At 45.2% G+C, this 24,354-nt stretch overlaps 1 protein-coding gene across 6 annotated transcripts in view; it reads left to right on the plus strand.

Moving 5' to 3' along the window:
* Positions 1-24,354, plus strand: part of STXBP5 (syntaxin binding protein 5) — a 1,306,577-nt gene that overhangs the window by 546,518 nt on the left and 735,705 nt on the right. For all 6 annotated transcript variants that reach the window (XM_085611623.1, XM_085611620.1, XM_085611619.1 and 3 more), the window contains exons 8-9: positions 1,890-2,013; positions 21,477-21,555. In XM_085611623.1, coding sequence (XP_085467749.1) covers positions 1,890-2,013; positions 21,477-21,555 — 203 coding nt within the window. The remainder of the gene's footprint in view (positions 1-1,889; positions 2,014-21,476; positions 21,556-24,354) is intronic.

Genomic DNA, 24,354 nt, shown 5'->3' on the forward strand with positions numbered 1-24,354 from the left:
AACACTGGTTTCTATAAAGGGTTGGATGGGTCCAAATCTTTTTTAATTGAATTGTTCCGAATCAGAAATCATTTCTGTATTTCCTAAAGTTTTCTTATGGGAGGACGGTCTGTGGCCTACATGACTAGGTAGCTGTCTTGCTCTTGTAAAAGAAGTCCGGAATAAAGGTTTCCTAATGTACTCCGACTTATCCTCCAATGACCAGATCAGAGCACTAAACTACAAAAACAAGCTTTAGACATTTGGTGAGAGATCTTTCTGAGTGTCAGCAGCATAGTTATGGAATCAGCTTCCTTTATCTATATGATCTGAGACAACCTTACGCGCATTCAGTAAACAGCTAAAAACATGGTTTTCTTGTCATGATTTCTCATTATTTTGGTGAAGGGTGAGTCTGTGACTGATCTAGAACATAGCATTTGGTTTTTGGGTTTCTGCTCTTCACGTTTGGCGGTTGGCAGAGTTCCCAGAAAACATTGCTCACAAAAGATAACTATGCCCGCACACTGATCCAAGAGAAATTACAAGTGTATTTTGCCTGTCTCGGTGCCAAAGGAAAAATGGAAAAATATCCTTAGAAAATCATATTGCCTGTAGAAATCGGGTTAAAAACTTTTTTTTTTCACTAGACTTTTACCTTTAAAGTAAATCAATAACAGTACTCCTGCCTTCCTGTACTATAAAAATAGAAAATATCTTTTCAGACCTTTAGTGTATTAGATGAAGCCTACTTTCATGCAACATTTTCTAAAGTAAAGGTCAAAGCTTTGTCTAACACATTTTGTGCCTACTATAAACAGAACATTGATCCAGCATAATCCATGAATATTGGAATGCACCGCAACTGTAATAATTTGGCTTCCCATGAATAACAATCTTTAAATAAAATTTTAACATTTTCCAATAGATGTAGTCTTCGACTGGTATTTGAAAGGTTCTAATGTGTTGGCATGACTATGCCATACAGACTTTACAATTGTTGTTACTGTAGAGGCAAGAATGAGCAAACCATATTATTGCTTTATTAAATTTAACTGCTTAATCCCAGAGCAACTACATGTGAAAAGGGTCATAGCATTGGGGGCAATTGACCACTTAAAAAGACTCATTAACTCAAGCAATGCTATGATTTTAAACTGTGAAGTGCTGATTTTGTGAATCAGTGAAACCCAGGTTGAAGAATGTCTATAAGGTATTCAATATCCTATTACTCTTGTTGATTGCTCTTTGGGGTTGTTCAATAGGCTTATCGGTTCAAATAAAACATTTTTTTCAGAATGTCTCATGAATTAGAGAATCACAGCATTTTGAAATGATATTTTGATATTTTTGTCTTGAAATTACGTCAGCTTTTCAGTTCAATTTGGTGAAGAACTGACTCTACGGTTTCCACATACTTTGAATTTTAGATTGGGTAACGGACAGCTCCTTTAATCTGTCATTACTTCCACATGTTATTCTTTTCTGAACTCAACAGGTGTGATTTGTTAAGTTCTTTTCAATACTTATTCAATAATGAGGTGAGTTGAATAATTAGATTTTATCCTTTTGGTGTTGATTTTTACTCACTGGGGTTAGGCACCTCACTTCCAAATGACCGAATTTAGTTTTTAAAGGTTTTTCCACTTCTTGCGCCAACGATGTTTTACCTTGTGTTTGCTGATGAACAACATATTTAGATCTATAGTTTATAAATCTCAATCACGGATGACCTAGATTCAACCTAGTTGTTTGACCATACATTTGGCCAGGACATTGCATGAATGTTGGTTTTTATTGTAAATAAATGTTTGTGTCTCCTGTTTTATGTGAAATATGATAATTATTAAGTACCTATTGACAATGTTAAAGACTAAAAAGACATAGTAATATGTTTTACTTCTGTTTAGGCAATCCATTCAGTTGCCTGGCATCACGAAGGAAAACAGTTCATTTGCAGCCATTCAGATGGTACTTTGACGATATGGAATTTAAGATCTCCTGCTAAATCCATACAGACAATCGCTCCGCATGGTAAGAGTGGGGTTTAAGTTTTAAGAAAAACTGTTCTCTGAAATTGTGTGTGATTTCACACACTAGTTGGGTATCGTTGTTCATAGTCTTCTCTTGGCATCAGCAATCTTTGATCTTCATTGTCAGTTAAGTACAACCCACATAGCAAAGATACTACAATAGCACATGCACCACCCCAGCCCCCACATACACAAGCGTGTTCTTGTACTATCCCTCTACAGACTTGGTTAGCTGTATTGACAATTGGAGACCAGTTTACTGTGACAATGTGAGGCTGATCTTCAAAACCCCTAACCCATGGAGCATGTTTTGTAAACAGGAGGTAGATTTTTTGACAAGCCAGTGTGGATTTGGAATTCTGTTATGAATTTTGCTTGTTTTATTGTAATTCTCTAATGGTGCCTGTTAAACGTTTCCCTCCTCCACCTGCCCATGACATTAAAGCAGAAACAGTTTCATCAGTTAAGGTAGAGCTGACTATCTTGTTTTGTGTGAAATATGAAGCAATGTATATTACATTTGTCCAAAACGGCCTGACCTGGAAGCCTTAAAATCCACTTACTTTGCTGTTTTAGAGCCTATCTGCTCGAGCTCTAGGAAGCAATATCAACTGTTGATGTATGCTTTTTTGTTTCGACTAGTGTGTTTGGAAAAAGAGGTGCAGTCTAACTTTGCTTTCATTGTTACTCAGTTCATTTTAAAATATGATGGAGCCATAATAATGTAATCCCAATTATACAAACCCATATGACTGGAAATGCTTGAAAAGTAGGTGGGTTCATAATCACAAAGAAAAAAATAAATTGGAGGATTACTTTCCTTCATTGGAGTAAGAGGTACCTAGAAAATGATTCTGCTATAAGGCAAACTCGTTTGGAATGGTGTCTACTGCCTTTACCTTTCTGGCATTTGGAATGTGATAGAGGATGGAACTGTAATTATGAAATTGCACAGAAAATAAGTGAAAGATTGCATGGGAAAGTCAATGTGGGGCATCCTGAACCTTGCTGTCTGCTTGAACAGAGGACACCGGGGGCACCTGAAAACAGGCCACCCAAGTGCAGTTGTGTAAACGAACCTTCATTAAGTCTAAAATCTCCCATCTTGAACTATCTCAGTGACTGTATAGGAGTGGTCACTTGTCTACTCAAAGGCAGAGAAGAAATGCCAGCAGAGCTGTGGTTGGTGTATGTTGGAGGTGCCGGTTTTAAGAGCAAGCCCATCCTTTTCCTTTCATTGTGTTAAACAGGGCACTGGGTACAGTTTATTACACTATTTTAGCAAAGGTGTTTGGCATATATTTTGTGAATTAAATGACATCCCATTCAGCTGAAAACTATTTAGCAAACACACGAAATAGGTCAGCAGAACAATCTGTCCTAAGGAAACAATTTACCTGTTATTTGAAAAGTGCAAAAAGAGCTGCACAAGCAAAAATTGGAATAAGAAAGATGTAAAAATAAAGATTGCAGTATAACATGGTGCTGGAAAGAGAACCTACCACACTGACATATGGAAACAGAGGAACAGCTGTTCTAGCAGCTCAAATAATGAGAAGGCATCTTCAAAAATAGGAGCACTCTAAAAAAGGAAAAAGCCAGTAGGGGAAGCACAGTACTAGCATAGAAAGTAAGAAAGAGGTAGAAGCATAATTTGCACAAATGGTTTCATCAAAAACAACTTATAAAAAGAAAATGTTTTGTTAAATGGGACATTGTCGAGATGCCATAAATCTGTTATGCATTTTCTCAAGGAGTTTGCAGCGTTTGATGAAGTTGCCCAAACCTTCCCAAAAAGTTCATAGGTACCAGATGGAGCCTTTAAATGTTTTAACTAATCGGACACCAGGAAGGGAAGTTTTGTGGTTTCCCCCTCCAAAATATATTTTTTCGATCCAAAACAAATATAATTATTGTGCTCTATTACAGATAAAAATGAAGAAAAGGATAACAACACTCTTTGCATATTGATATCTTTGTCCAGTAAAGCTACTTTGCTTGGCCTGGTGTAATGCGGCTCAGTTGTGTGAGCAATTTAAACTAGAAAAATGGAAAAGTGGACTGTGAGGCAGCATGGGAGAGGGTGGCTCTGACTAGGACCTAAGATGGCTGGGAATCCTCAGAGCTCCGGATTATTTCTCTGTCTTTCAAATGGCCTGCGGACCTTAAATGCAGAGTAGCCCCCTGTGATGGAGCTTTCAGACTCCTGTGTACATGTCGGGGCAGTGAACGTGGGGTTACTCTAGTAATGGAACTTTCATAAATTCACATGCTTGAATCGTTCCCCGTCATTGAGATGGGAGTCCCCGGTATCTTTAAAAGTAATGTCCCAATAGACATAGTACCTAAAGGGCTAATATCTCATTATTTTGTAACATTTCCATGTCCTTATTTAAAAAAGGACCAAACTTAGAAAACAAACAACCAGGCAACACCACTCTGTAGAACCTTCCTGAGAGAAACTCAAGTCCCTTAGATTTTCCACCACACATCGTGCTAGGCAGTGCTTTCCAAACTTTTCATGTTGGTGACAGACTTTTTAGACATTTTTATTTTTTCATTTTTGGAGTTTTATATAGCGCTTACATGACCCGAGGAGTATCGGAGTGCTTTACAGATGCACACAAGTATAGAAACATAAACCTTAGAATACAGTGACTAGCATCTAGGTACTGTAGGTCTCATAGATCGCGGTCATTGACCAGATGCATAGAGATGACGCTTGAGGAGAAGTTATTTTAGTTGTCTCTTAAAGTTAGTGAAGATGGGGTTAGTCCTGATGTGGGTAGGGAGAGAGTTCTAGATTTTTGGGTCATTTCCTGAGAAGGAGCCAGAGAGGGCTTTTTGTTTGTCTTTTCGGGGGGATTAAGAGGAGCGAGTTTGAGACAGGCAGTTTTGAAAGCTCAGCGTGCTTCGATGGGTACCCATTTTAGTTCCTGTAATGCAGGGGTGATGTGGTCGTATTTCTTGGTACCTGTGACCTTTCTTGCTGCTGCATTTAGGGTGGTTCTCATGGGGGCTATGTGTGTTTTAGCAGTCCCAGTTAGTGTGGCGTTTCCATAGTCATGTCTGGAGAGAACTAAAGATTGGATTGCGATTTTTAGGTCATTGGGGGGTATGAAAGGTTTGATTTTGTTGAGGATTTTTAGGTTGCAGAGGGCGCCTTTTGCTGTGGAGTTTATGTAGGAGCTCATGTTGAGACTTGAGTCTAGAGAGATCCCTAGAGATTTAGCTGAGATTGCTGGAGTAAGTTTGCAGTTTAGAGAGTCAAGATTGTTTTTCCATTCTTGGATTTGAGGGGGTTGTTCGTGATTGGAGAAAACAAGGATTTGGTTTTTTCCTGGTTGAGTTTGAGGTGCTTGAGTGTTAGCCAGTATTCTACTTTTGATAGTGTGGAGTTGAGTCGGACGATGTCATTGAGGGGGAATATCTCGAGTTACAGCTGTGTGTCGTCAGCATAGAGGTGGTAGGCAATGTTTGCTTGTTTTAGAATGTTGGTGAGCGGTTCCATGTAAATGTTGAAGAGTGTGGGGGAGATGACTGAGCCTTGGGGGACACCTCAAGTTCAGAGGGAGATGTCAGACATCGAGTTTTTGAGTTTTATGAATTGGGAGCGGTTATGTAGAAATGAGGAGAACCATTTTAGAACATTGCCATCTGCTCCGATACGCTTTTCTAGGCCGTCTAAGAGTGGCTTGTGGTCTACTGTGTCAAAAGCAGCTGATAGGTTGAGGAGGACATGTAGGCAGCATCTGTTAGAGTCAAGGGAGTTGTGAATGTCATCGGTTATGCTCATTCTAGGGGTTTCTGTGCTGCATCCCTTTCTGAACCCGGATTGGTATGAGTCAAGTAGGTTGTTCGATTCCAGGTGTTGGTTAAGTTGGGCGAGAACACATTTCTCCAGGATTTTAGCTAGGAAAGGAAGGTTGATGATGGGCCTCATGTTTTTGAGGTCATTCAGGTCAGCATCTGTTTTTTTTTAGAAGGGGGGTGACTTGGCCTTGTTTGAGGCAGTCGGGCATCAGTCAGTTTCTTAGGGAGCTGTTGATGATCTTTGTCCACAATGGGGCTAGGGTGAGGTTGAGGTTCTTAGCCAGGGAGGCGGGTAGAGGGTCTGCATAGTTGTTGGAGGGTTTGGAGTTGGCAATCACATTGGAAATGTCCTCCTCAAAGAGACATTATCATGGTCAATTACTGGGTCGTTTTCCTCAATGTCATACAGGTGACCAAGGATCAACCATACATTTCTAAATCCATTAGTGACCATACAAGGAATAACTACTGGTCATACATTTCTTAAAGCATTACATTATTTTCCAGGTGCAATCACAGAAGCATGATAGCAGTAAATGACTTCCTTACCTTGTCATCGAACAACCCCTTATGTGTTTGAGCCCCAGTGACAGCGTAACGCTCTCAATTCGTAATCTGTCCTATTAAACTACAGTATCTCAAAAGTGTGTGAGATTGTGCACTCAATTCTATTCCTGTAATCCTGTTTTATTTTGGTATTTTAACCATTCAGCGTGCTCCGCTATGGAAGGGGCCTTCCAAGCATCTAGGAAAACTACAGTACTATTAAACTACAGTGCGATCTTACCTAAGGCACAATTGCTTGTTTAAAGCAAAATTCGAAAAACACAGAGGAAACCTCTTAAATCTGATTTTAACAGTACAATCATTATCCTCCTCTGCCATAAACCTTCCCAAAATCGTGGTTTAGCTGCACACTTTGCAGCCGACATTTTGCGATGTCATCAATTTCATTGTACTTCCAAGAAGGATCCAATTCCACTCAAATCCTCCTCAAATTATTTTTGCATCACAGGAAATGGCTAGCTCTCTCAAAGCATAATTTATTTTTCTGCTTTTGAAATGTACCGTTCCCATTCAAATATGCATCTGCATCTCTTGTTCCACTGTGAAAATAATCTCTTATATTCATCAACAAGGGAGAGGGCTCCCAGGTTAATAAGATTCAGATGTTTTCTAGAAGCACCAGTCTTCTACATTTCATGCACACACTTATCAAATGGTAATACCTAGAATACAGGCTCCAATACACAAGGCTGCAAAAGTGCTTCAGGCAAAGCCAAGTAAAGTCGGTCATGTTCTCTATAACCATGTTGTCCGGTTACACTACCGAAACATGGGTTCTTCCTCTAGCGAGCAATAATTTAAAATCCAGTCTTAGTCTATGAATGCCCATAATGGCCCACTGAAGGGCAGAAGCTAGTGGCTCCATCCCCCATTCTCCAACATTGACGCCGCCGTATATTACTCACTCCCGGGCCCACGGGAGAATAGCAGCGCGATGCTCCTTCTTTCCACCTTCTGCAGGAACAGGTATTGCATCACTGATATGCGCAGTACCGTCCTGCATGATGAATAGACCGCGTCGTCGCGCGAGACACCCACACTTGGCAGGCGATACAGTACCATGTTGTGACACAGAGTTCGGAAAGCTCTGTGCTAGGGAGTCTCCACTTAACTCTACTCAGTTTTTTCCTTAAAACTTTTGGAAAACATATTTCTACAGATTCTTTCTTCTTTTTACCTACAGATATACTATTCAGATCTGTGTATCTGTTTTTAGGTGAAGTAAACTGACACCCACCGTGTCAGACTGCAGGAAGAAAAGACTACATATTGACGTCCCCCATAACGACTGCCTTTACTGTCTCTATCAGACCACAAACCCAAGGATTGCAAGGGTATGCTGCACGTTTTCTTCTAAGACTTTGAAGGATTGTGAAATGAGGCGTCTCTTGTGGCTGCAGCGGCTTAGAAACAGAGATGATCCATTTTCTGATGAGGAGAGTGATGTTTCTTTAAGATCCTCCTCTAAAATGCCTAAAAAAATACCTCTTGATGACTCCAAAGGTCATTCCTCTCAGCAACCACCAAAAGGACTCTTAAAAAGTCTTTAGAAAGTTCCCAGAAACATGGTGCCCCTTCTAAGCTTCAACACAAAAAGATGATGGACGGAATGTTGAACATTGTCAAACATTCACCCCAATCACAGATCTGGGTTTAATCCATCGTTATTTTGCTCACTACGCCACCCCAGTTCAGACATAGCCATATGCAAATCAGTCTTGACCCTGTTCCTCATGGGAACAGTCCAGACCGAACTGCCAGGTCATGTATTCCCTGGACAGGAACCAAGCACCCTAGGACCGGTTTCGGGCTTTCAGCCCTCATCGGCCAGGATAGCTTGACTCCAGTGGCGTAGTGAGCCCGGGCACAGGGTCAGACTAATTTGCATATGGCCATGTCTGAACTGGGGTAGCGCAGTGAGCTAAAGAATGATGATGGATTAAACCCAGATCAGTTGACTGGGGGGTGAGTGCTTGTAATGTTCAACACTCCGTCCATCATCCCCTTTGGTTTTGCCCCTTCTGAGCTGCCTCTCCAACTTCAACAGAACAAAAAAACAGTTTCTGTCAAACAATCCCTTCAAAAACTGGCTTCAGAATCTTCTCCTCCCCCCTCTGAAGGTTAAACACGCTTTCAAGAAGCCTACCTCAACTCTGCCGATGAAGAGCTCATCAACGACAGGCCTGACGACGAGAAAATCTTGTACTGTTTCAGTAATGTCGAGGAAGTCCACCGTCACAGTGTTGTCGGCAACTGTCTTCTCGTCGACGGCAACATCGACGAATCAAGCTCCATTATCATCGACGGTACAGATATGTGTGTCTTGTAAGTAATTGTTGACAAGGCGTCCATCGCCGACGAATCTCACGTCGACGATTCCCTCATCTGTGACTACCCGCCTGTCGACGGCGGACCTTCCATCGACTACCTCGACTGCCAGCCGTCGACGGCTTCTTTGACGGTGGTTATCCCCTTATCGTCGACTGGCGCCATTGTCATCATCGATGCAACTTTCCTTCGACAATGAGCCGTTTACGGTCCATTCAGAAGTGACAGTGAAGAAACCTTTTGTCGACAACTGTGACATCAAGGAGTGTTTTTTCACCAGAAGTTGAAGCAGAAAATAATAACTCCTTCTTTGACATCACCAAGTAGAGTGCAGTCTTTTTTGCCAGCACACCTGTTGGATGATGTAGAGGACTCCGAGGATGACATCCTCTTTGGGGCAGATCGAAGCCCATCAGAGTTTAACGTGACGTCTCACCAGCACTCAGATGACCAGGGTTACTATTGACAACAATACTATTATTCTAACTAACATCATCAGTAACAATTTCAAAAAGATTTGGTGTGCCTTTCCTCCGCTCTTGTTACAGACTTACAATCTATATTGGCAGATTACAAAAAGATTTCTACCAGCATCACTATCTCCTCCACAAGCACCTCCCCCACCACCTGTGGTGCAAAGTCATCCTCGACCTTTCTCTCAGTGCACATCTCCTATTCTTCATCACTCTTCTTCAGAAGTGCCTTTTACAGAATCTATCATCCTCTGAGGAAGAGGAAGGTGAAATACAACAGCAGCCTGACGAATGGGACGACTACATAATTACTCCACAAGAATCACCATCTCCACCTCAGACTGACTCACCTCCAGAAGACACAGGAGATTTCCATAATCTCCTAGAGGAAAAGCCCAAGTGATTTGAATTACCAGTGCCTGCACAGCAATAGGACTGTTTCCTTTACGATTTTAAGGAGCCTTTTAGGCAGTCAGTCAGATCCATTCCCATTATCGATTATATTTGGGATGAAGGCCTGAAGATAATGCGAAATCCAACTACTGTACCTCCAGTGTTACCAAGACTGGATAAAAACTATAAGCCTCCGGATGACTCATCTGCTTGCCTCATGTGTTATCAAAGACCGGACTCTGTGATTTCACAAGCGGCGCAACGTAGATTGAAAAATCCTTGGGCTCCTTTATCAGCCCCCTGGATAAGGAAGGCAGAAGGCTTGATAACATAGGCAATCAAAGCTTCTAATTCCCTGTCGTTATTGGGCTGTTACAATAGACAGATGTGGTCAGACATTGCTGCATGTATTGATAATCTCCCAGCAAATGCCCTTACTTCGCAAGTTCGCTTCCCCAACAGGGATCATGGGGGAATGCCTTTTCAATAGCATGGTCCAGCATATTTGCCTATGCTTTTCCTCCCATTCCCCTCTGGAGGAGGCTGGCTTAATATACAGTGCTCACTTATGCAAGTGTAGCAACCTGCACCAATCCAGACAACCCTTATGGTGATTTTAGTGGTCTTAGACAACCTTACAAAGCTCTCTAAGTGGTAGCTGTAGAGGAGAGCAGCCTTCAGCTTGGTCCAGAAGTAGTGTAAAGCAGCTTGTTTTACCAGTACTTAATTTTATAGTGTAGGTTAAGTGAAACAGAACCACACAGTGTAGTTATAAAAATATGTAATTATTATTAAAAACACTCACTAACACATTGCAATATCTCCTACCCAGAGATATAACCACAATAAACACAGTACGTTGATGATAGAACACGTAAGTAGCATAAATACACAGTGGTCTCCAGGGGGAGATCAACCCATATACTAAAATAATGGAATGCGAACTTTGACCTAAGTCGAGAACAGACATAGAAGACGTAGAAGAATCGGGGACCCAAGGTGAGTATCTAGGAACCCCACGGAGGTCGTGTGCAGAATTGGAACACAACCACAGGCTCATTACAAGTCAATCCGTAAGTCGTGGTTGCAGTTTTAAAGAAAAAGGAGCCTTCCCCATGGACCCTGAAGACACCCCATGGACGATGGAAGGTTGGGGAGTCACCATACCTATGGATGCCCCAGGAACCAGGGTATCTACACCAGGGAAGCCGGGTGCATAGGAATCTACCGTAGACCACAATGGAGGCGAAGAAGACAAAAGAGCCCAGTGGAACCCAAAGGTGGATTCAAGATGAGAGGTACCTGCAAGCAGAGGGGACAAGAGTCTATGCCACTCAGGAGAGACCAGGAGGCATGGAAGACGAATGCCCACCAATGTCAGAGCTGCAGGTGAGCAGTCGATGTCCTTGAAGTTGCACTGTGTGGGCCAGGCGACGCTGTGGAAGACCAGAAGCCATTCATGAGCTGTCACACGTTGGATGTTAAGAGCCAGGGGTCAGTGTCCGGCAGGGGCACCAGCAAGCCTTGGCAACGGCTACCAATGTAGTTGCCGAAAAAGGTGCATTGTCGGGACTAGCAAGGTCCAAGTGACTCACCATGGGCAGGTAAGTCAGACCAGGCCTCGAGCAAGCAGGGGAGCCCACTGGAGCCAAAGAAGACCCTTAAGAGGACCCACGGGCCGAAGGCACAGGAGTCGCTGGAGGACCTCGAGGGGCTTACCAAAGGATGCAGGCCCACTGTGCAAAATATGCGGTGCAGGTGAAGTTCTTGGCTGCAGGAGATGCGTGAGGCTGGAGCTTCTTGGAACCTGAATATCTCTCGGGAAGAGAGTGAACTAGCCTTAGCAATGGCAAGTCGACACGGTGCACAGGGGTACTGCTCCACTGGTTCCAACAACAGATAGTGGCCTCAAACTTGCTATGAAGACAGTGCAGGCCTCGACGGAGTTGCAGAACCACCACCTGTGTTGCTGAACCTTTTACAGTTCGTAGGAGCTCAGGAACAGCAGACCAGTCAGCTTTGTTGCGGTGCCTGCAGGTGCAGGGAAGTAACTCCTTCCCTTCAAGTGAGATTCCTCCGAGTGTCTTCGATATCCACAGGCCTGTGGAAGAACCTGTATGGAGCACCGACACAGACGACACAGAACACTGGCAGGATGACAAAACCAGGAGCAGCAGGAGTCTTCCTAGTTGCAGTCTTGGTTCCCACAGCAAAGTCCAACGAAGTCCAAAGTGCCCAGACGGTTGAAGATGAAGTGGTTTCGGATCTGAATCTTGTCCCACGATGAATCTAGGGACCCACCCACAAGTAAGCCATTAAGTACCCTAAGGAAAGAGTTGGGACGATTCAGGGATCCCTCCCAGAGGAGAGGCTGGACAGTGGCGAGGATACTCCCATGTCCTTTGTCCAGTTTTGCGCCAGAGCGGGAGCCAACGACTCCCTGAACTGGTTTCAACTGGAGTATGCAAGGAGGGCACCAAACGTGCCCTTCAAAGCAGTCTAGTGGCGCTGGCAAGCGCCCCCACCCTGTCCCATTACACTAAGTCCTGTCTGGGAGGTAGTCACACCTCCCTGTGACAGGAACCCTATTGTCCTGCCTTCCCCTGCTTGAGCTTGCCTCAGCAGCAGGAGGGCAGATTTGTGTCTCTGGTCGGCAGCAGCCATAACTGTCCTGGTGTAGAAGACTTGTGCTGGAAGCACTGAGGGCCTCCCGGAGGAGCTTTCCAGTGCATGGAATCATACCTTCAACACCGTTTACGGTGTTGGGGTATGATTCAACATGTATGATACCAAACACGACAGGGTTCTTTACAGCCAGTTTAGAGATAGCCATAGCATGATGACGCATGGCCACTTTATGTATCGTAATGGCTGATGCAATTACAACCCGGGAGAATGGACTCCGTGGGTTGTGGGGGTGTCCTGCTCATGCAGGGGCAGCCTCACACTTGACCGAGCACCCTGCATTCAGGATTGAAAGGCCTGCCTTAGGGGTGGCTTATAGGTTTTAAGTGCAGTGACCTCAGATATAAGAAAACATATATGTGCTGTAAGTGGTGCTAGTAGCAGCTTACAAAGGCTGCAGTGGCAGCCGTGTAGTCACCTTTTGAGTGGTCCCTCATGGGTGGCATAATACATGCTTCAGCCCATGGGGACCCCTAGTGTACCAGGGACTAACAAGGGTACACCAGTAGCCAATCTGGGTGGGGGGGGTGGGGGGGGGGGGAGGGACCTAAGTACTCACCATGTCCAATTTAGGAAAGAAGCACAGAGACTGGGGTCCTGATTAGCAGGATCCCAGTCAGACTAGTCAGAAAAACATTGGAACACCAGGTAAAAAGTGGGGTAACTATGCAGAAGAATCCTACCTTTGTACACCCTCCTACCAAGGGTGCTAAAGAAGATCATGGCAGAGCTCTGCAAAATCATACTAATAGCCCCAGTGTGGCCCCACCATCATCTGTACACAGAGCTTCCCCTTCTCTCACTGCAACCTCTGATACGCCTCAAACTGATTCCATCTCCATAGACAATGAGCCAGGAACAAGTACAATACCCATATTGTGGTTCTCCTGCATCTGACATGTTCAGGTTTGGCTTACCCTTCAATTAATGTACATTTAGACACTATCTCCAGTTTCCGGAGATCATCAGATGTTCCATCTTTATGGTCCAGCAGACTGGTGAAACAGTTCCTCAATCCAGCCAGCTGATTGTAGCCTACATTGCACCTAGGAAGGGGTTCCCTCTAACAAAGCAAAGCATCTCTAGTTGGATATCAAGTGCAATTCTTTTCTGTCAACAAGCGGGCCAACCCCTGTCGTCAAAGGTCCATGCTCATTCCACCAGAGCCATATACACATCTATGGCACTCTTTGCCAGTGTGTCCCTATCAGATATCTGTAGGACAGCAACGGGAACGCCGCACACGTTTACTAAGCATTAGTGCTTGGACTCTGACGTCATACGAGATGCTGCAGTAGGACAAGCGGTGCTAAGACCTCTTTCAATGAAGTTGAGCCATTTCTTTCTTCATACCATCCATTTTATGAAGCACATTTTCTATGTTTAATGTATATATTTATTGTTGCACAAAGCATTGTTTCATATTGCTTGTATAATGATATATCTTTTAAGGAGCCTGGTATATGTATAGCATATATGTATCTATATAGATTTTATGAAATAATTTGCTAATCACTGCTCTCTACCCTGATTCCTACATGCGAATCCATGAAAGTTCCAACACTGGAGTAAGAAAATAAGTTAGTTACCTGAAACTGTAGTTCTCGAGTATTGGAAACTTTCATAGATTCTCATGCGAACCACCCGCCTCTGCTGGAAAGGCTCACCTTTATGTCTCTCAGTTATTTCTGTTTGTACGCACTAGTGATTGAAAATCTGAGGGACTGGAGCATCTCTCAGAAAGATTCTACAGGGTTGAGTCATCTGACTGGTTGTTTTCTAAGTTTGGTCCTGTTTTAATAAGGACACGGATATGTCACTAAATAATGAGGCCTTAAGCATTTATGTTCTATGTCCATTGGGACATAACTTTTAAAGATACCTGGGACACCCATCTCCACGACAGGTAATTATTCAAGCATGTGACTCTATGAAAGTTTCCAATACTGGAGAACTACTGTTGAAAGTAAGTAACTTATTTTCTTCTTGTGGCTCTGCCCTGTTGCAGTGGCACAGAAGGGCAAGACAATGTGGAGCCTATGATCAACCTTTGGCTGGCCTTGGATATGGGAGGTGGCATAGGTGGTATTGGTACTGGGGTGCCGGGGAAAGCCCATGCAGTGAAGAGGTATGGAGAACTGTTGTAGAGACCAGGTCCATGGTGCCCCCAACTGCTCCTGAAGTGTGAGCAGGGAGGTGGGCTATGCATTGCAGGTGCACTGCTGTACCTGTGCCTTGGAACATCCGAGGCAAGTATTAAATTGTGGTTGGTTCACAAGGAGACTCCCCTTGCTCGGTGCCTATATCTAGGCTTGAACCTGACTGTGCTGGGTGCTGTGCATGCTGTATAGATAGGACATCAGCCTTAGAGAGAACTGTGCAGAGTTTGCTCTACATAACTCAAGCCCTAACATTAATGCCAAAAATAAGGGGAGGATTTTTATGCCTGTGAGGATCAAAATGTATGAATGGAGTCTCTGAGTTCCCAAAGGACACATCATTTGCTTTGATATTAACAGACTCCCTTGCACTCTGTCAATGTGTTATGTGCAGATTTGTGTCTATTGCAATAATTACCCCGTCAGTGAAAATTGGGGAGGAAAAGAGCAAACATTTAGCTACCAGAGATCAGTCAGCTAAATGAGCGGGGATCACAGAGTGTAAAGTATAGACACTGGTGAGGCAAGCCAAGGAGACTGCCTCCTCACTGACAGAGTTGCAGTCGTTTAAGGTGAACTTGGGTATGCCATAGTTAAGCTTGGAGCTGCTTGCAAAAATGATCTGTGGTATTCTCTAAAGTATGTGCCCCCCCCACTTCCTGGTGACCCAATGATATCTTCTCATCCCAGCTCCCCTCGGGAAACAATGCTTTATTAGAACGTTCGCTCCTCGAGGTTCTAATGTGAGCATCAGTGCGAGAGAGTTTTCGAGAGGGCCGGGCTTACGACACCTGTGGCAAAGGTGTGTTGTTTTGTACTCCAATAAATTCCCAGTTTTTTCTACCAGTTGGTGCTTCTGATGTCTCTTTGGTACTGCTCGACTTAAATACAACACTAGCGACTGAGGATGGGATGTCGAACAAACTTGGGAAAAGAAGAGAACTGAAGTGCAAAGAACCTTGGTGCGCTGTCGTCATGCCCCTACAGTGACTCAGCCATGTGACATTCTTTCAAAGGCACCGGAGGTTAAAAAGGTGTTGCCGGTTGGCGGACTTACACTTTGGCACTAGTGAAGATACAGGTACGAGTGTTAAACGTGTACTAGTAGTGTCTACGTGGCCCTGGTAGAACTTGCATAATGGCCTGTCCCACACGGTTTTGAGAGGTTGAGGGGGGAGCTTATGATTCGTATTACTCAACTAAGAGTAGAATAAGCGCTCTGTTAGGCGGTTGCCGACGGAGCCCATTCGGTGCTCATCATTATGACTCTCGGAAAAATATATATGTGTGAACTAATGGGGGAGTAGCAATTATCAGCCAACTAACTCTCCAAAACCGAGGCGTAAAGACGTGATCGTATCTCACCTCCCCTGCAGTGGGCTTAGGAAACATTCAGCCCTGCCAAGTACCATGCATCAGGTGTTAGACTAACGCATTTCAGTGTGGTGATCCACATCACTGCACTGAAATGCAATGTCATGCATTATAGTGCCTTTTCAGCTGGCAAGCCTGAGCGCTGCTATAATAATGCACCATATGCGGTGCATGCTGCTCCTGGAAGGCTTGTGGGCTCTAGCTCAGCTGCAAGACCTGCTCAGCACATTTGCTACAATATGACTTTAGGGACACCCGACACTGAACGCGGCAAAAGCAATCTCTGACGTCAGAGGATAGACGGTCAGAGTCCGTGCCCAATCATGGCTTCAGAGATAGTGTAGCTGTTTGTGAGACTGTGACAAATTAGTTAATAGGTGGCCTTCTGCAGTATGAGTGAGCTCTCAAAGTTCTTGCTGCACAGTGCTGCTGGGCATTGGATTATGGCAGCGCAGCTCGCACTGCTGGTGGTGGTATGTGATTCCACGACACACCCAACCTCACCGGTGGCGGTGACCTGCTAGCATATTAGCAAAAATTAATATGACATTGATTGGCAAAGCAGCTTATCGGTGCTGCTCGCACGCCCCCGGTATTGATTCCCTTCAAGTATGGAGTTAAAGAGAATAGATAGGGGTTTGACGAATGAGGATGCTAATGTTTTATAAAATTAGAAACTAAAGCCATCTTCCCCTAGAGTTTTGCAACTTGGCAGCTGTTTATTACCTCTCTCACCACCTTTTTTGATATCAGGATAATTAAGCTGGCTGCAGCCTCCAGTGGCAAGGCTGGAAGATTTAACTCCTGGAGGAATTCTTGTTGCCCCTCAAGTATCAGAGCAGCGTTATGGTGTTCGGTATATAGAGTGGTGTATCATAAAAATATGTATTTAATCTCCTCTATATACTCAGTCAGCCAATTGAAATCTAGTTCTTTAATACAAGATAATAAAATCTGATTGTTTATTGCTTTTGAACTGCAGGTTAAAAACACCATATTCCATTCTTTTCCCTTCCTCATAGACCTGTCGTTCAAATGTTTGTGGTTATTAATGATTTCATTTTGAAGATAAAAATCAATCGTTTTCTCCCTCGGAGCCTGCCATTTTTACTAAGATGAAGAAAATTAGTCTGTGAGAATTCTGGTACCGCTAAAACCAATAATCTCAGTATATATTTAAAAGTGGTGTATTCAGGTTAACCAGAATTGTTTAGTAGCCATTGATTTAGTCTATCAGCTAATGATGTTAGTAGGACGGCTAAAACCAGAATATGTGTACTGCCACGGGTCGCTGAAACTGTCTGGAAGTGGAGAGAGAAAGGTTACGTCACTTGTCAGCTCAGTCTTGAAATCATTTCTGAGTTGCAGAAAATGTACATGGAAGAACAGATGTCCGTACCTGTCGAGAGATGTCCAAATGCAACTTTACAACACCTAACCCTCCAATGGTTGTGCCTGTGTATTGACAGACAGGAATTAAACAAGAGCATGTGTGTTTGTCATTATGTACACAAATTTAAATTTGTACGACTCGGTATATTTAAAAAGCGAGGCTTTCTTTATTAAATATGCAGAGATTTTTCTTATTGTGAAAGCATAGCGTGACCTTTGGCGTTCTCTACTAAAATGAAAGTTATGCAGCACCAAGATGGCCGCCACAATATTACCTATAACTCGATGAATGTACCTGTCTCATTCCTTTAAGAATGTCTTGTTACTTACCAGTATTCTTGATTTCCCCGATTGGGGTCCTCCTCGTCCCAGTCCTAACAAAGTGAGGCAAACCTGCCTCCCGACAGCCAATCAGAATGCTAGAATATTTTTCAAAAGGTAACATAAGCTCCTCCCACCCACCGCCATGCTTGTTATCAACAAGTCCAGACACAAACACAGCGGAGGGAGGGAGGGAACAGGACTGGGATGAGGAGGACCCTAATCAGGGAAATGAAGATTACTGGTAGGTAACAATACATTACCCCCTCTAGGGTCCTCCTCATCCCACTCCTAACAAAGTGAGAAACTCACAAGCAGAGAACCAAGAAGAAAAACGCAGGATACCAGGGATCCTTGCAAAAGTAAAATAAATCAAACAAATGATTAAGGAACAGCAGCATACAAAACGCCAATAGCAAAACTGTCCACAGAGGCATGGAAAACATCATGGCGATAATGCCGAACCAATGTTTGATGGGACCGCCAAGTGGCCGCCCTACAAATCTCCTAAATAGAGACCCCCGCCACCTCGGCCCAGGAAGCGGACACAGAACGTGTCGAACGATCCAGCACCTGAGACGGAGGAGACAGACCCACAGATCTATAAGATAGGCAGACTGCCAAACGCTCCTAGCGAGTGATGGTGGAAGTAGAAACCACCCACCCCTGAGCCACACCCCCCACAGGAGACAAACAGGGCAGGTGAAAGACGAAACCCCAGGGTACGGAGGACAAAAACCGAAGGGCCCTGCGAATACCCAAGGACGAAGGAACAAGGGAATCCCCATCCCCAGGCAAAGCAGGAAGGAATCACCTCATGCCGCAAATGGAACATAGAGGAAACCACAGGGAGAAAAGCCGGGTCCAGCCGCAAAACAACCCCATCCAGCAGAAACTGCAAAAAAGGGAAGGAGAGAAGCAAAGCACCCAACTCACCCTACGGCCAACAAAAAAGCCACCGCTGCGGACAACAAATCAGCCTCCAACAAAGGCTCAAAAGGGGGCAACAGCAGATCCCGCAAAACAGTAGGCAAATCCCAAGAAGGCACAACCACAGGAGAGACCGGACGACAAAGCTGAAAACTATGCAGAATCCTACTCACCAAAGGAGCAACAACCTCCAAGGAGGCCCTGGGACCCCTACAAGCCTGAACTGCAGCCCATCGAGCAGACAAGGCGGAAGAGGAAAGGTCCTTCAAAAACCCAACTCAGAGAAAGACAAGAATAGAAGCCGGATCTCCAACCACAGGATCTACACACCAAGAGAATAACACCAGGAGACAAAAGAGCCCCAATGTGCACCATAGCTCTTAAGGGTCGAAGGCCAACGCGACAACTGAATGTCACAGGCCACCACAGAAGAACAGCCCAAAGACGCCAACGTCAGCCGTTCAAGAGCCAGGCTGTCAGATGCAAGCGAAAAAGACAGGGCAAAGACAGGTGCGGACACAGAAGCGGAGCTGGAACCAAGGGAAGCCAGACAAATCCCCCCCCCCCACCACCAGTAGGAGCGGAAACCAAAGGCAGCGAGGCTAAATAGGAGCACCCAACAGCACAGATACCTTCGCCCCACGAATCCTCTGCAGCATCCTCGGGAGGAGGGAAATAGGAGGGAAGACATACAGAAAGCCCGAAGGCCAAGGAAACGAGAGAGCAACGCCAAAGCCTGAGGGAACAAAACCCAGGGAGAAGAGCGTCATGAGGGGAAGCAAAAAGACCAATCCAGGGAGTCCCGAACCGAGGACAAAGGTCCTGGAACAGAGGAACAGACAGACGATACAGAACAGAGTACGGGAGGAGGCGGCCCAAGCCGTCCATATGAAAATTCAGACGCCCCTGAACGTAAACAGCCCCAATGCCAAAAGACAAGATTCTGCCCAGACACAAATCATGGAAGCCAGCAGGTACAGAGACGCGCTCCTGGTATCCCCAGGAAGGCTCAAGTGACAACGAGCCACCCGAACTTCGGTACATATCAACAGACCCGTCAGCCACCAAGGACCCCAACGTGGCCCCCCCAACCCCAAGGACAGGCGTCCGAGGTCAACAATATGAGAGAAGGAAGCCGAAAACGCAACCCTACACCAGGTTGGAGGAGCAAAGACACCGGTCCAAATTAGGAACAAGAACAGGGGATAGAGGAACCAGAGCCACGTAACCTGCATGGGAAGGGTCCCAACAATTCAATAGAATAATCACCGAGAGCTAGAGGTGCAGGCCAAGGAACCACAGTCGTGGTGGCAGCCATCAAGCCCCGGACCTGCAACCAACCCTGAGCCGGGGTGGAAGGGCGACCCAGCAGAACCCGCAGAAGAGGCAATAGGGCAGAGAACCTAGCCAAAGAGAGAAAACAGCTCCCTGCAAAGTGTCGAACAGGCCTCCGATGAACTGAAGTCCCTCAACAGGAAGTAGATGAGACATGGTCAGATCCAACATGAACCCCAGATCCTGGAATAAGGTCAACAATGCCACAACCGCCAGAAGAGCCTTTAGGAGGGTGGAAACAGAAACCAGACAAAAAGCAACACAGATGAAGCAAAACCTCCACAGCAGGAGCCAATACCGTGGTAAAAGACCAGGGAGCAGTAGAGAGGGCAAAAGGCAACACCCGAAACTGGTAATGGAACCTGTCCCCCGCAAACCGCAGGAACTGCCGATCTGCTGGATGGACAGAAACGTGAAAACAGGCAACTTCCAAATCCAAGGAAGCCAGGAAATTGCCCACCAGGAGGAGGGCAAAAATGGACTGCAAGGTGGTCATCTGAAAATGATCCAGCCGCAACAACCTGTTCAAAGTCCGGAGATTCAGAATCGAGCGGCAGGAACCATCGGGCGTCGGGACCAGGAACAGAGAGTAATAGAACCCCAGGCCCGGTCCGCCACCAAAACCAGCACAACGGCGCCCTTCAACAGAAACAGGCCAACACCAGATAAGATGGCAGATCGTATCATGGGGCCAGTGTACAATGGGATAACCCCGAAAACAGTCCAAAGGGGGACAGCCCCGAAACGGAATCCGGTAACCAAGATTGAAGACTGACAGGACCCACCAGTCAGAAATCAGACTGGACCATCGATCCAGGATCAAACTGAGCCGAGCCGCCAAAATTGTATCATCGCCAACAGTGTAGACAGGGAACTCACAACCAGTAAAACACTAGTTTTTGGACACATAACCATTGGAGTAAGAGACCGCAACTGTAACCACCAGGCCACATGAATCCTCCTGGGCACACCAATAATTGCTAAGCTTACTGCATTTTTAGGAATATTTTTCGAGGGTTTTTAAAATGCAAATCATGTGACTGTTATTTTGAATCAATAGGGCTATGTTGGGATTGGGATGAATGCATTGTATAACATAAGAACGGCCACATTCCCATGTCTTGTGGTGTTGGGGTGTGCCCTGAGGGAGGAGGACATGCATCTGAAGGCTGAAGGGTTTTCAGAAATTAGAGACATGATCTCCTGCTCTGCACCATAAAGGTTGAGTTAATAGGTACAATCCTTAGTTCAGCATGGTAGGTCATTGATCATATGACTGTTTCTCGAATTCTTAGGTATACAAAAGTGGATCTAGACATCATGTACGTATGTGAACTCTAGGCAGGGCAGGCAGTGTTTCTACTTCTCAAGTCCAATTCTATAATAATGCTGTGTGGTGTGAGAGGCTATGCTGTACAACTTTACCATCAGTTTATCTTGAAAAGGAAAAATGTTGAGTGACTTCATTGTTCATGCAGATATGTGCTAGATATGCCTTTTTAGTTGAGTATTTCTTAACTATTTCATTTGTACATTTTCACTGCGCTGAAGTTATTTGCAAAAATATTTGTACTTGTGTATTGCACTAAAATTGCACTGCCAGCATATGTTTTAGAAATCTAATTTTGATCAGATTTTTTGAAACTGCAATACAAGAGTATCAATATTTTTCATTTTGGGATTTTGTTTTCCAGGTAAACAGATAAAAGATGGAAAGAAACCAGAACCTTGCAAGCCTATCCTCAAAGTGGAATATAAAACTACCAAATTTGGGTACGATTTGAGTTTTGTTAAAATGTTGTGCTTTGCAATGTTTTGTCTGGACAGTATCAATGCATTATTTGATCTTTATATTTCACATCACTTTTTCAAGACCACGCTTTTCTATTACATGTTTTTGTCTTAAGCTGTCAATACACTATACGTATTCTGAGGTTTCCTTCTACGACTGAGAAAAAGCTGGCTTCCACAGATATTTTTTATAGCTTTTTGAAACTTTTGAAGACATGGTTTCATTGCTCTACACACATCTGAATATTTTGTGATATTCCTGTTGGGCCACTAATAGCAGGTTCTTTCTGGATGATTATAGAACTAATAAATCCACGTTTGCAGAATAAGAGTTTCAGCGTCTGTTCAATGTATGCTTGCAGTGAGTCAGCTGTTTAAAAAGTGCCCACACAGGCCCTTCCAATCTGCAGCTGTCTGTTTGGCTGATGAAGCACAGCCTAGAAGAGTTCAGCAAGTAGGCCAGCACCAGTCAGAAGACAAGCTAACAGAATGACATAGGAGAGGAATTGTGGTAGCCACCAAAATCCCTTTTAATGTGGTCCTGAAAGAGCAGACTATAAAGAGCATGACAAAGTTCAAATTTAGAAACATTAGGAATGAGGAAGATGAAATCAGTGCATTCTGGGAAATCTGCAGGGAGGCTTACGGATTTCTAGACTTTCATGGAGAGAAAAAGTGCTGGGGAATTGGAGGGGATTGAGGAGTTGTTTGTGTGGCAGGACTGGACAGGTAGTGTCCTCTTAACTCGGACAAGGAGCCTGCTGAGTGCCAAATCAGTACTTCTGGCAGCACAAGGTTTCAAGAGAATGCTTCAGTTCTCCTGTAGTGACCATGATGCCGAGTGATGCTATGGGTTAGTGCAGCAGGACCAGACAAGATGACATGCACTGCTGCTATAGTCATGCTTGTGGTGTTTAGAGTCATGAAAACTCAGGGTTCTACATGACAGTGGGCAGATGCAAGTATAGAAGGAGGAGCGGTCAAGAGCAGGGGATCCAGGGAAAAGTGATAATGTGACCAGATACAGAAAGGGACAGCTTGGGGTTTAGAAGGCTGGGTATGGGAAAGTGTAGGAAAGTGCCTCTTTTTGCATGGTTACTCCCCACTTTTTCCCTGGCACATGATGCCTTGGGTCAGTGCCTATCAGGTTCCCAGGACCTGTGTTCTTTCCCAAAGCTGTACTTTTGTACCCTCAATTGTCATATCTCTGGCCACAGGTATGCCCCTTGTAGAAGGTACCATTGGTACCGAGGACACTGTGACCAGGGGAGGCCTCAAAAGGGCTGCAGCACCTATTGCGCCACCCTTTGAGGCCCTGTACCTTAACACCCACACACTGCCATTGCAGGCTCGTATTTTGGTGCAGAAAAGAGGAAGCGCCTGCCTGCAATCCACTAACTGATGCCTTGGTAAGTCATCCCTCTAGCAGGGTGCACTAGCCCCCTGGTGAGGGTACAACGGCATGAGCCCTGTACCCCTACAGTGTCTAAGTCCATTCTTAGATATGGTCCAGGAGTTGGTCATTATGAACTGCACAGCTCCATAATGACGGTAGCAAATTTCTCAGCACATTAAATCCACACTAATGCCAGTGTGCAATTTAATGTGAAATTCACTCAGAGGGTATCTTTAGAGATACCTCCTGAAAATTGACCAGTCCTCGTGTCGTTCCTGAATGGCTGCCCGCCATTTGCCACCACCAGACAGGTTTCTGGACCCCTGGGTAGAGGACCTCCGCTCTCTGAGTCCAGAAACAAAGCCCATCCTGGGCAGAGGTGTCCTGCCTCCTCCCCCAGGATGAGCTGGGTCCACGAAGGGTAAGCTTCAAAGGCCTGACACCTTTGTAAGCGCTCCCTGCCTTTTGCTGCCCCAGCAACTGGCTCCCACTGGTTCTGCTCCCCACTTTGGGCGGGAGAATAGACAGGAAAACCAAGCTAGGAGAAGAGGTGTGCCCACCTTTGCCAACCCCACCCCTCAGGTGGGGGAGGCAAGGTGAAGCCTCAGTCCCCTCCATCTTGAAGATGAGGGGACCCAGCCAATTAGGAAGAAGATCATGCCCCCCTCCCACTGGAAGGTGGCATAATAGGGGGTGTAACCACCCCAAGGAAGGGGCCCATTGGTCCCAACTGGCATACCCCTTTAATGCCCCAAAATGTAGTACCCTGAACCTTGCCTCCTCAGATTCGAGAAAGTAAGAAGGACCAAAGAGCCGGCTGACCCAGGAAGAAGAGGACACCAAGAGCCTTAGCCCCAGCCCTACCGGCCTATCCTGACTCAGACCTGACTGCAATGAAACCCCAGTGTGTGAAGCAGCCAGCACCCCCCCAGAGCCCGAATAGCCTGCCCTGCAACCATCTTTAAGATTCTGTCTCTTGTGAGCACTGACTTTTCTCAACAAAGACTCCTGCACAGAATCCGGATCCAGGTGGCCCGAGTTTGAGCGTCCCAAAACCATGAGGAGGTCTCCCCAGTGATCTTGACCTGGGTGCTGGTGATCCCCAACCTCCCTCAAGCTTCAAGCAAATTCTTGCAAGCCTCAAACTGAAGGGTCCCCCCGGCTACGACCGGAGCTGGTAAGAAGAACCTGATGAGAAAAGACACCCCTGTACCCGACACCCCGCGGCCTTGGATGGCCCAACCGACTGTGTCCAGGCATCCCGTAAGAACCCATCTTACCTCTCCAGCTCGTGGTCGCCTTCAGGAAGCCTCCCTGTCCAAGCCAGCAGCATCTTTACTAAACCTTAGACCTCCATTGGAATCCACAGGGTCCCCGATGTCGCC

This window comes from Triturus cristatus, chromosome 6 (assembly GCF_964204655.1).
Source record: "Triturus cristatus chromosome 6, aTriCri1.1, whole genome shotgun sequence".
Taxonomy (NCBI): Eukaryota; Metazoa; Chordata; class Amphibia; order Caudata; family Salamandridae; genus Triturus; species Triturus cristatus.